At 45.2% G+C, this 13,334-nt stretch overlaps 1 protein-coding gene across 1 annotated transcript in view; it reads left to right on the top strand.

The window, feature by feature from the left end:
- The window catches only part of LOC126481954 (protein nervous wreck), a 724,156-nt gene that overhangs the window by 700,194 nt on the left and 10,628 nt on the right, over nt 1-13,334 (top strand). Inside the window, exon 19 of the mRNA XM_050105913.1 lies at nt 9,468-9,566. Within this exon, the coding sequence (XP_049961870.1) occupies nt 9,468-9,566 (99 nt within the window). The remainder of the gene's footprint in view (nt 1-9,467; nt 9,567-13,334) is intronic.

Genomic DNA, 13,334 nt, shown 5'->3' with positions numbered 1-13,334 from the left:
AAGGGTTGCTCTGTCATGTTGAACGATTCTCTTCAGTCGTCGTTGTCCCGTTCTTGTAGGATCTTTTTCCGGCCACAGCGATGTCGAAGATTTCATGTTCTACCTGATAACTGCTATTCACAGGACACTAGTAAAATGGTCACACGAGAAAGTCCCTTCTCCATCTCTACCTTGGATATGCTGTGTCCCATCCCTCGTGCGCCGACTATAACACCAAGTTCAAACTAAGATAAATCTTCCAGAATGAGATTTTCACTCTGCAGCGGAGTGTGCGCTGATATGAAACTTCCTGGCAGATTAAAACTGTGTGCCCGACCGAGACTCGAACTCGGGACCTTTGCCTTTCGCGGGCAAGTGCTCTACCAACTGAGCTACCGAAGCACGACTCACGCCCGGTGCTCACAGCTTCACTTCTGCCAGTACCTCGTCTCCTACCTTCCAAACTTTACAGAAGCTCTCCCGCGAAACTTGCAGAACTAGCACTCCTGAAAGAAAGGATATTGCGGAGACATGGCTTAGCCACAGCCTGGGGGATGTTTCCAGAATGAGATTTTCACTCTGCAGCGGAGTGTGCGCTGATATGAAACTTCCTGGCAGATTAAAACTGTGTGCCCGACCGAGACTCGAACTCGGGACCTTTTGCCTTTCGCGGGCAAGTGCTCTACCAACTGAGCTACCGAAGCACGACTCACGCCCGGTGCTCACAGCCTTACTTCTGCCAGTACCTCGTCTCCTACCTTCCAAAGTTTGGAAGGTAGGAGACGAGGTACTGGCAGAAGTAAGGCTGTGAGCACCGGGCGTGAGTCGTGCTTCGGTAGCTCAGTTGGTAGAGCACTTGCCCGCGAAAGGCAAAAGGTCCCGAGTTCGAGTCTCGGTCGGGCACACAGTTTTAATCTGCCAGGAAGTTTCATATCAGCGCACACTCCGCTGCAGAGTGAAAATCTCATTCTGGAAACATCCCCCAGGCTGTGGCTAAGCCATGTCTCCGCAATATCCTTTCTTTCAGGAGTGCTAGTTCTGCAAGTTTCGCGGGAGAGCTTCTGTAAAGTTTGGAAGGTAGGAGACGAGGTACTGGCAGAAGTGAAGCTGTGAGCACCGGGCGTGAGTCGTGCTTCGGTAGCTCAGTTGGTAGAGCACTTGCCCGCGAAAGGCAAAGGTCCCGAGTTCGAGTCTCGGTCGGGCACACAGTTTTAATCTGCCAGGAAGTTTCAAGATAAATCTTGATAATCTGTCGTTGTAGCAGCAGTAAGCGACCTAACATCTTGTTGACTTATACAAGTGTTGCCGATCGCAACGCCGTACTCTGCCTGTTTACTTATCTGCGTACTTGAATACGCATGCCTATACCAGTTTCTTTGGCGCTTCAGTATATAGCGTGTGCATGTGTGGTTGCCTAATGTTGTCTCCAAAATGAAATTCTCACGCCTGCAGTAATAACCTATTCCTAGGGATTTCCATAAAACGAGGTATTCTGTTGTGATTCTGCTTCATTTCACTTTAACACATCAAACCAGCCGTTCCTATCGCGATGCGAGTAGAATGAATCACAAAGTGGATACTGTAAATCGTTTATTTTCAAGAAGCAGGTAGAGTGCAAAAAGTTGTATAAATATGAAGTACACGATGTCAGATTCTGCCTTACATGTAATTTCGAAATTGGCAGAACATATGTTTTACTTTCTTCAGACTTAGTCCCCCCGTTATTAGACGGACACAAGACGGCTCATACTGATTAGCGGTGAGAAGCGGAAGTCCTACACCTTGAGTGACACTTTCAGAAAACGCTCAGTGGATAAGAAGATGAATCTCAACACGTTTGCTGCTAGTGTTTCTCTATCCGTTGAACTGGAGAGCGCATATCATCTGGTCAAGTACGGATAGCAGTTTTACATCACTAGTGATCTGCCTGCTGGGGCGTTGGTGTCTGTGCAGATAACGCACGTGGCGTACCTGGAATTCTCTGCCTACACAGTCGACGCAGTATGCCGTCCGCGAACTCCTAGGCCTGAAATTACCTCGTTAGAAGACAGAACGCCAGTCATGATTTCTGTCTGCTCACTAGCCAGCCACAAACAGATATTCGAGTCAATCATCTTCCCCCAAAGAAGCACTTCATTGTGTGTCAGACTCCACAGGGAGATAAAGAATCGTCACTCGAGTGAGCGGAATAATAACTCTGTCACGGAGGAACCGACTTCACACCCTTCCTATGTCGAAAGCAATTCACGAATTTTAACTGCCGGATTCTCCACTGTGGCTCTCGCCATTTCAGTCACTAGGTCGGTTCCCAGAGGTAACTATCTTCGATCGATTCCGGCAAGGACGTGACCTCTATCGATACCCCAACGGGTAAGTGTTTGTCCACTCCCTCCTGGACACGGAGTGTCGTCATTTGCGCTCAGACGGTGAATCCGTGTCTGTTACAAAAACATTATCTCCTACTACATGGGTCAGGAACCTACCAGCCAATCACGTGAACCTTACTCCTTCCATAAGATTTTCTGGAAATTTTCTTATCCCCTTCACATCCTTAGCACTCTGCCAAACGGAAACGTGTATCAGGTTTCGGTGGGAAACGTCCCCGGCGCTCTCAATGAGAGGATTCTGCAGACGTTAGCACGTGACCATCGTTTGTGACCCCCAAGCGTTCCTTCTCATTAAAAGGACGTCTTTTTCACGGCTCTGCCCCGTCTCTCTTTCTCTCGGCACGCTTTTCTGATGTTTTTTCCTTCCCACTAGAGAGCAACCTCCCACTCACTCTGCCTCTACTATCTGCTCTCTCTCAGGGCAGTAAATGTGCTGCCCTGGCCAGCACATTCTCCAGATCTCTCACCAATTGAAAACGTCTGGTCAAAGGTGGCCGAGCAACTGGCTCGTCACAATACGCCAGTCACTACTATTGATGAACTGTGGCATCGTGTTGAAGCTGCATGGGCAGCTGTACCTGTACACGCCATCCAAGCTCTGTTTGACTCAATGCCCAGGCGTATCAAGGCCGTTATTACGCCCAGAGGTGGCTGTTCTGGGGACAGATTTCTCAGGATCTATGCACCCAAATTGCGTGAAAATGTAATCACAAGTCATTTCTAGTTTAATATATTTGTCCAGTGAATACCTGTTTATCATCTGCATTTCTTCTTGGTGTAGCAATTTTAATGGCCAGTAGTGTACCTTTTCTTATTTTGATTTCACGTAGTGATAACTGGCATGCGGTCGAGTAATAATGCCGCAGATAGAGTACTGAATACAGTATTGACAAAATTTTCTTGATAGCAACACTTTTAAATTCCAAAGGAATATATATTCTTAAGTATATGACCATGTTTTACTTTGGAACACTTTTTTTGACATTTGGAAAAATATTACAATTTCGGTCTGATTTTTATTTCAGAAAATGTTCGCAGCATGCAATAATTGAATGCTGAGATTTAAAAATGACATAAGAAGATATATTAAACTTCTACTACGGATCCGGCTAGAGACGAAAGTCTGAAAAGTGTTCCAAGTTACATACTCTTCTTTGCTATGTTTGGCTGGCACTACTTAACGCCATCAGATCTTTACGCTAAATAATGTCATTTTTGTGTGATTCTTGAGGCCACACTGGCACCTTAAGCTTCCCATACTCACGTAATCGAATACGTGGCTCAGAGAAGATCTTGTGTGCCCAGTAAACATTGAATTTAGCCTGTGCCATCGTCTCTAATCAGTTTTAAAGGGTTTCGTCTCTAGCCTTACTTCTGTCAAAAGTTCTGCGTATCAACAGCAGAGTATCTCACGCAAATCAAATCCGTTTCTGTTGCGTCTTCTTTCAGGAATTAAACACACCTCAATTTTATTCATTATCTTAGAGTCTTATACATAGAGTTATCACTATTTTCAGGTACTCGCTATGCCGTCATTCATATTTACACTGATAATAAATGTGAACATCTGTCTAATGACAGTACATGAAAGAAACAAGTAACATACTCCGCTCTCATCTGTTGATGCGTACCACATAGCTATTGAGAATGTTCACACGTCAGCCCCGGCTAGCAGGAATAGCTGTTCGACGTGAAATATATTGCAGTTTTGAAATTTTATGACTGATCTTTCGATTTTCGGAACAGGAGTTACTGTTGGGGCCTGCACTGCAGTGGGTTCATTAACGAAAACAGAAAAGTTCATTGGTAGCTTGAGAAGTAGCGTGTCGCTTGTTATTACAGCACCGGGAAAGATATGCCTAGCAGAACAGAGGCCGGAGTTCGAAGAATTTTGAAGCAGATTGTAGCCACTAAGCACAATCGACAGAATCCCAGGCAACATGTAACATGAACAAATATTTACACGGAAATAAATCATCAAAAACTATCCATTATGAACTGTGTGCCTCAAACATTCGTGATAGAATATCTATTTCAAAACCATACCTACGACACAACACTGTCATCTCCACAGAAGAATTGTCGTGGCCAGTGGAGGTCACTACGTTTGGGCAACGCTAACAGAATCCTGTTGTATGATGGATTTCTCAGTCCTCTTGTGATGTGCTTTGAACGGTTCAGTGACACTGTTGGGGCGCGGTGCTGTACCTTGGTGCCCAGTATGGGAGGGAAACAGGTTGCTCTGAGCAAACATCTACACACTGTGTTTCTCGGCGAAATACCTGTGTATACAGACGATAGCGCATCCATTCACACGTTTGGAACTGCCCAAAATTGGTTTAACGGACACTGTGATGAAGCTAAACACCTCTTGTGGCCACCTCAGCCAGCTCATCTAAACATAATCTTTATGAGGTGTTTCAGAAGACAAGCTGCGCCGTCATCCACCCATCCAAGGCCAGTGGATACTTGATGAATCAGCGACATTTTCGTTAGAGTAGTGGGTACTATTGTTGTGAATGAGTTCTAGTTTATTAATCCACCCACGACGGATCCGAGCAATAATTCTTCTTGTTAAACGAGGTCCAAGAGCTAACTAATCAAATTCTGTCTTTATTTCAAGTGTTTATATTTTTTGTCTAACTCCAGTGTAGTAGCATTTTCCCGTTTTTCTTTATTAATTACAAGTTTCAGCACAGTCATCTTCAAATACTAGTAAAACACACATGATTCTGAGGCAAGTAGTTTTTATACCGATGGTGAACTACCGAGCGAGATGGCTCAGCAGTTAGCACACTTAACTCGAATTGGGACTGACGACGGTTCAAATCCTGTCCGGCAATCCGGATTCGGGTTTCCTCTGAATTCCCTAAATCACATAAGACAAATTCCGGGATGGTTCGTTTGAAAAGGGCGCGGCCGTTATCCTTACTCGTTCTTCCCTAATCCGAGCTCGTGCCCCGTCTCCAATGACCTCTTTTGTCGACTAGACGTTTAATTCTACTCTTCCTTCTAAAATTAAGCAACAACTCCCATAGGAAAGCTGCTTTGAATTTATAATCCACGAATTCCTATCTGAGGAAGTTTGTGATGAAGAATTTAATTAATAAGGGCAGTCCATAGAACTTAGACAGGAGAAATTTCTGGAGTTTGATTTTGGCAATCACTTATCTTTCATTTGCATTTCTCCTACAATAGTGTAAACTTGCCATGATGCAGTGATAAACGATACTCCATTTTTTAGATGTACACGTATGTTATCTGCCTCTGGTGCAATGCATTTTTGCGCCAGTTCGCTCGCATCATTATTACTTCCTTCGCTTAAATAGGGCATCTTTCTTCTTTTCATTGCTACGAGAAGACTTCACGGACACATAATGCTAATGGAAATGCTATCCAGTAAAGGAGATTTTGACTTCCGTTTTTATTCTTGTAGTATTATTTTTCACCATTTATTAATTATCAAACATATGTTTCCGAATCCAAATTAAACTAATTTTGTTGCGTACTGTAAAATATGTTGTTAAACGTTTTCCACATATCTGTAGATTGTACTCACACCACTGAAGGTTAAGTCTAGTGAATGAGCATTACATAGATCTGCGCATGGGAACAGTACTTCCTTTGCGCACCCGTAGTTTGCCTCTACCACTTCTATCGCCGGAGTAACTGTATTTTGAGGTTGTAGACGATACTTTCGCCTTTCTTCCGTTTACTCTCACTTCATATCCTCTTCCAACGACCTGATTACTGTTGGTTTCCAGTTTAAAACTATCTACGGCCTTAAAGAACTTAAAATCCACATCATCATTCCTCAGTATCCCATTTCTTTGCACGTTGATACATCCTGCGACGATTCTCTTAAACTTAGGCCTACATTCCATGATTACTAAGTTGTGGTCTGGATCTATGTCTGTTCCTAGATTACCCTTACAATCCAGTACCTGATTTCAGAATCTCTGTGTCACCACGGTGTATTCTAGCTTGTATCAACTCGTGTCCCCAGGTCTCTTTCTATTCCTGTTCTTAGCTTAAGTTTACTGCAGAACTTTATGAGCCTTTCTCCACTCTCATTCTACTACCTAGCTCATATTCTTGTGTAATTCCACTTTCTGTTCCGCGCCCTACTACAACGCTCCAATCCTTCGTGATTATTATATTATCATATCGCTTTACATAATGAGTTACTCGTTGAGTGCTCTCATATACTTCCCCTGCCTCATCATCTTACTTTGTGACGTCGGCATGTATATCTGCAGTATTGTTGTTTAAGTTGGATTGCTTTCGATTCTGATGAGAATAATCTTATCACTGGATCGTTCAAATTAACTCAGTCTCTCACCTACTTTGCGAGTACTGTATGTTCATAACGAATCCTATTCGATTTACACCATTTTCTCTTAGTGTTGATATTACCTCGTACTCGACTGAGCAGAAATTCTTATCTTCTTTCCAGTTAACTTCAGTGACGTCCACCACATCTAGGCTGAGCCTTTCCAGTTTCCTTTACCGAAATTCTAACTTTCCTACCACGTGCCAGACCTCTGAAATGCCACGCTCACACACGTGGGACGTTACCGTGTAGTTGAATACTCATTCTTTTTCTCATGGTCACATCTCCCTTAACAGTCCCCTCCTGAAAATGCGAATGGGTGGCTTATAAAGAATTTTTTTTACCAATGGAGAGCTCATCATGACACTTTCTCACTTACAGGCTTTCTTTATACATTAACTGACTTCAATGAAGCTGTTTCAGTTGCCTTCTACAATCTCATTCCTTTGATCGTCGTTGCTTCTTCCATTTTACAGGTGCAGTTTTCCACTCCTAGAGGAAGAGAGTGTCCTGAACATCTGTCCGCTTTTCCGCCCTATTCGATTAGTCGTGTGACAGAATGAGAGCAATCACATACCCTGGAAATCTATGATATTACTGACGATTTATATTCATAGTTAAAGTAGTGAGCGGAATCGACATCGGGTCCCAGGACGTATTCATTACTCGTCGAAGATGTTCCACCCAGACCAGGGTTATCATTACGTCAAAAGTTAGTTTACGCAATTACATTTTTTACCTGTTTGCAGGTGAATTTCTCCTGTACTTGTACACATTGGAATTTCCGCGCCACACTACCTTAGCACGCAGCTACATGACACAAATCAAAATGGCACAGCCAAATGAAAAAGCGGAGTAGGAACGAGGGTTATTACGACTGATAGGTGTCGTCTACAGACTGTCAGATACGTAAACTATAATCTTCTCAGAGGAGCAGGTTGCAACATAATGTGCCGCCGGCCTCTCTGCCTTCATGTTTCATCCGCTCTTCTTTCCATGCGCTATGTGTCTTCACCTACGTTCAGAGACCTGATCGGACGCATTGGAATCAGGGATATGTTCGCGGCTTCTATTCATTGCACCCTCTGTGAGGAGGGTCCCGGTTTGATGTTGAAATGGTACCCAGAGAAAGTACTGCCACGTTCCTTTCCGTTATTGCTCAGACACATATTATACTCATAAGACAAATGGTGTTGTTCTTCGACATTACTTTGTTGCTGACAGCTGCTAGTGCTCATAACAGGTAGGTTGTGATCGAAATCTTGTACATCCTAAGCGGCTGGCCTACAGTACAAGCCATTAAAATTGCTACACCAAGAAGAAATGCAGATGATAAACGGGTATTCATTGGACAAATATATTATACTAGAACTGACATGTGATTACATTTTCACGCAATTTGGGTGCATAGATCCTGAGAAAGCAGTACCCAGAACAACCACCTCTGGCCGTAATAACGGCCTTGATACGCCTGGGCATTGAGTCAAACAGAGCTTGGATGGCGCGGACAGGTACAGCTGCCCATGCAGCTTCAACACGATACCACAGTTCATCAAGAGTAGTGACTGGCGTATTGTGACGAGCCAGTTGCTCGGCCACCATTGACCAGACGTTTTCAGTTGGTGAGAGATCTGGAAATGTGCTGGCCAGGGCAGCAGTCGAACATTTTTTGTATCCAGAAAGGCCCGTACAGGACCTGCAACATGCGGTCGTGCATTATCCTGCTGAAATTTAGGGTTTCGCAGGGATCGAATGAAGGGTAGAGCCACGGGTCTTAACACATCTGAAATGTAACGTCCACTGTTCAAAGTGCCGTCAATGCGAACAAGATGTGAGCGAGACGTGTAACCAACGGCACCCCATACCATCACGCCGGGTGATACGCCAGTATGGCGATGACGAATACACGCTTCGAATGTGCTTTCACCGCGATGTCACCAAACACGGATATGACCATCATGATGCTGTAAACAGAACCTGGATTCATCCGAAAGATGACGTTTTGCCATTCGTGCACACAGGTTGAGTTCACCATTGCAGGTGCTCCTGTCTGTGATGCAGCGTCAAGGGTAACCGGAACCATGGCCTCCGAGCTGATAGTCCATGGTGCTGCAAACGTCGTCGAACTGTCCGTGCAGATGGTTGTTGTCTTGCAAACGTCCCCATCTGTTGACTCAGGGATCGAGACGTGGCTACACGATCCGTTACAGCCATGCGGGTAAGATGATTGTCATCTCGACTGCTAGTGATACGAGGCCGTTGGGATCCAGCACGGCGTTCCGTATTACTCTCCTGAACCCACCGATTCCATATTCTGCTAACAGTCATTGGATCTCGACCAACCGGAGCAGCAAAAGTCGCGATACGATAAACCGCATCGCGATAGGCTACAACCCGACCTTTATCAAAGTCGGAAACGTGATGGTATCCATTTCTCCTCCTTACACGAGGCATCACAACAACGTTTCACCAGGCAAGGCCTGTCAACTGCTGCTTGTGTATGAGAAGTCGGTTGGAAACTTTCCCCTTGTCAGCACGTTGTAGGTCTCGGCACCGGCGCCAAACTTCCATGAATGCTCTGAAAAGCTAATCATTTGCATATCACAGCATCTTCTTCCTGTCGGTTAAATTTCGCGTCTGTAGCACGTCATCTTCGTGGTGTAGCAATTTTAAAGGCCAGTAGTGTATTCCCAAATGCCTTTAACTTCCACACCATAGTTGTATCAACTATTTCCAGACGTGATCCTTAAAAGCTCCTGGTGTTTCAGCGTTCTCCATGCAGATGACGGGAGCACAGCACCAGCAGTACGGGTCGCAGTTCTCTGGAGGCCCGCCCTCTATCGTCACGGGACCCGAGACCATTGGAGGTAAGGCCGGCAAAGGTCGTCCGCTCCTGGCGCAACTTTGTTCCCACAACACGCCCGTGGTACCAATTATTGTTGCGTGCTAGGAATTCCAGAAGACTTCGGCTGTGTTGTGCTCTTTTGTAAGGTAAATTTTGGCAACGAGGTTTGCTTGGCATGGCGTACTGTAATATTTAACGAGTGTGAAAGTGATTATATCAGTACTACCTATGTGGCTGCGACTAACGCACATGCTGAATGACTGCTCAGCTTCAAAGTTTACACGATCACAAGTATCACACTGACTCAAAGTCCTAATTCGGTCGGTAGACACTCCCGTGAAATTCTTCAAAGTCCAGTCGAGAAGCAATGAATTCGTGGAAGAATGGTGGCCGTCAAAGACTGGTTGCAGACTGTTGTCTGCTGGTCCTCGTTGTTACTCGGGACTGTGACTTGGCTCCGAAAGTAGACCCGCCGACTGCCTATCCAGCCGATTCTACTTGTCGGGTCGTGTAGCCCATATAAATACCCGGCGGGTGGAATGATACCTACCAACGCACTATTTCCGACCACGCAACAGGCAATGTAAAGTAGAACGCCAAAGTCGTCGCTCTCCGTTGGCCAGACCGGAGTTACAATTTCAGCCTTACGTCGTCTCACGCCTTACGCCTGCATAGCAGGGAACGCAAATCACACTGCAGTACCGCATGGAGTGTCAGTGCTACGTGGGATACAACATATCCAAAATGTAACAAATGCGGAACAGAATCGATTTAAACTGAAACTATAGTGTCTGATGTCGTTCATCATTTCAGACATGTTTTCAGGCAGATGTCGAAATCGAAATATAAGTTCCAAATGTCGCAAGAACAGGAATGTCCATCTGTGCAACAACTAAAAGTACTCAGCTTTGAGTTCGACTGGAAAAGTACTTCGATGGAAGTAAACTGCTGACGCTTTTAAAACTGAATAAAATCTTCTCGGTTCTCAAGCCGCGTCGGTTCGAATAAAAATCTCGAACTTTCGATGGCTGTCTCCGCCATCGTCGCCAGGAGTAAAACCACTGATTGCTGCGGCAGGTAAGGTTTTCCCTCTTATTCAAGCACGACTTCAGCCTCTGGCACCAATCAGAGAGGGTCGAAACGACGCATGTGCGGAAGATAAGTTGGTCAGCTCATAGCACTTCCGGCCCGCCGTGGGACCGAGGCCCACGACAAAGACAGGGTGTGGCGCATACGTCACAGCGCGTGACACTACAGGTCCTTCGAGTGCCAGCAGCTGTCTCTGGCACGGAACGAGTAACTATTTCAGACGATTTTAATAATTCTTCACTGTATTTTTAAATGCATGAAAACTCTCAATAGCACAGGAATAAATTAAGACCTTTACTATGTATTTTTTCAATTAAATATTGATTTCCTGTAGGCCCTGCACGGAGCCAGGCGTTCGCGAGATGTTGCGGGCAAGACGTCTAGTGTGACGTCACAAGTTCGTTGCAGGTCCCTATATCTCGTTTGCTCCGCTCGGGACAGAGTGACGTCAGCTGGCACTAGGGGTCGGCACCACGTTTGAAACTGCCGTTCCTGCCTCCCGACAAGCGTCAAGCATCCGTCGTTGCTTGGTTTAAAACTACTGGTTTATTGTATTTCAAACTGTTGACTTAAACAAACGTGATCAACTAATTACCTGTTTACAGAGATGAGCTAAAACATTATGACCACATGTGAAATAGCTTGTTGGGCCACAATACAACAGCTATTCTTCTGCGTGGCATAAAGTCGAGAACTCTTTTCTATGTTACCGGAGATATTTGGTATCAGATGTCTACGCAAAGGTAACACAATTCCCGTAAATTACAGGCGGTGATTGGCGGATGCAGAAGGCCAATTGCATCCCTCGTGCGTTCCATTGGGTTCATATCGCACGAATTTGGCGGAGAAGACATTACGAAACTCAAAAAACTGTTCCACGATTCTGGTCTTGCGGAACACACATTTTCCCTGGGAGCGTTACGCGTTTCCTCCTTTCGTCGTATGAGGGGACGTCCAGCATTGTCCAACATGATCACTTTGGTGGTCGAGGTACTACAATATGTGACATAATGTTGCATGGATGCACTGACCTGCAGAACGTTGACCACGGTACTCTTACCGAACAACTTTACACACCGTGTATCTTTGCAGGGGTGCATTCCGCCTGAAATCATGTTTATGTTTATGCGACTGGATTTAACAACGCGGATGAAGGAGCTGTTGGAAGGAGAGAATATTCGGCGAATCGCCTAGCCTGTCCGTTCCCCCACTTAAACCTCGTCGAACACGTGTGGGATTCTTTGGAAGGACATAGCGCAGCATGTCCACAAGCACCAGCGAACATCCACCAGCTGTCAGTCTCGCTGGTGGAGTCATGGAACGCCCCACCACAAGAATTCCTCAGTAACCTTGTGGCCAGCAAGGGAACGCTTTGCAGTGTACCCATTGCCGTCCGTGCTGACCACACACTCTATTAAGAACCATGTCCCCATGTATAGGGGAACCATCACAAATCGCGGTAACTTCAATATAATTATTGTATTTCAATAAAAGTGTCGTTTCTGTTCGACTCATTGCCCGTTTCTTTCAGTTACCTGTTGTAATGTACTGTGCTATATTGTAGCAGTTATTTCTTTGTAGGGTCCATGTTTCACCTAGCTATTTTACTTGGAAGTGACACGTCATGCGAAAGTTACTTCCGTCGCACCAGTGTATTTACGTGCCCTCAGCCTCTTCAAGTTAGTCACAGCTACAATCTTCGCGTAGTTCCATCGAAGAAAATGGTGGTCCATTAATAGTGACCGGGACAAATATCTCACGAAATAAGTATCAAACGAAAAAACTACAAAGAACAAAACTCGTCTAGCTTGAAGGGAGAACCAGATGGCGCTATAGTTGGCCCGCTAGATGGCGCTGCCATAGGCAAAACGGATATCAACTGCGTTTTTTAAAATAGGAACCCCCACTTCTTATTACATATTCGTGTAGTACGTAAAGAAATACGGATGTTTTAGTTGGACCACTTTTCTCGCTTTGTGGTAGATGGCACTGTAGTAGTCACAAACGTAAAAGTACGTGGCATCACGTAGCATTTCGCCAATGCGGACGGTATTTGCTTCGTGATACATTACCCGTGTTAAAATGGACCGTTTACCAATTGCGGAAAAGGTCGATATCGTGTTGATGTATGGCTATTGTGATCAAAATGCCCAACGAGCGTGTGCTATGTATGCTGCTCGGTATCCTGGATGACATCATCCAAGTGTCCGGACCGTTCGCCGGATAGTTACGTTATTTAAGGAACAGGAAGTGTTCATCCACATGTGAAACGTCAACCACGACCTGCAACAAATGATGATGCCCAAGTAGGTGTTTTAGCTGCTGTCGCGGCTAATCCGCACGTCAGTAGCAGACATATTGTGCGAGAATCAGGAATCTCAAAAACATCGTTGTTGAGAATGTTACATCAACATCGATTGCACCCGTACCATATTTCTATGCACCAGGAATTGCATGGCGACGACTTTGAACGTCGTGTACAGTTCTACCGCTGGGCACAAGAGAAATTACGGGACGATGACAGATGTTTGCACGCGTTCTATTTAGCGACGAAGCGTCATTCATCAACAGCGGTAACGTAAACCGGCATAATATGCACTATTGGGCAACAGAAAATCCACGATAGCTGCGACAAGTGGAACATCAGCGACCTTGGCGGGTTAATGTATGGTGCGGCATTGTGGGAGGAAGGATATTTGGC

The sequence above is a fragment of the Schistocerca serialis genome, chromosome 5 (genome assembly GCF_023864345.2).
Source record: "Schistocerca serialis cubense isolate TAMUIC-IGC-003099 chromosome 5, iqSchSeri2.2, whole genome shotgun sequence".
Taxonomy (NCBI): Eukaryota; Metazoa; Arthropoda; class Insecta; order Orthoptera; family Acrididae; genus Schistocerca; species Schistocerca serialis.
Note: the sequence above shows the minus strand (reverse complement) of the source record. Positions and strands in the feature narration are given on the sequence as shown.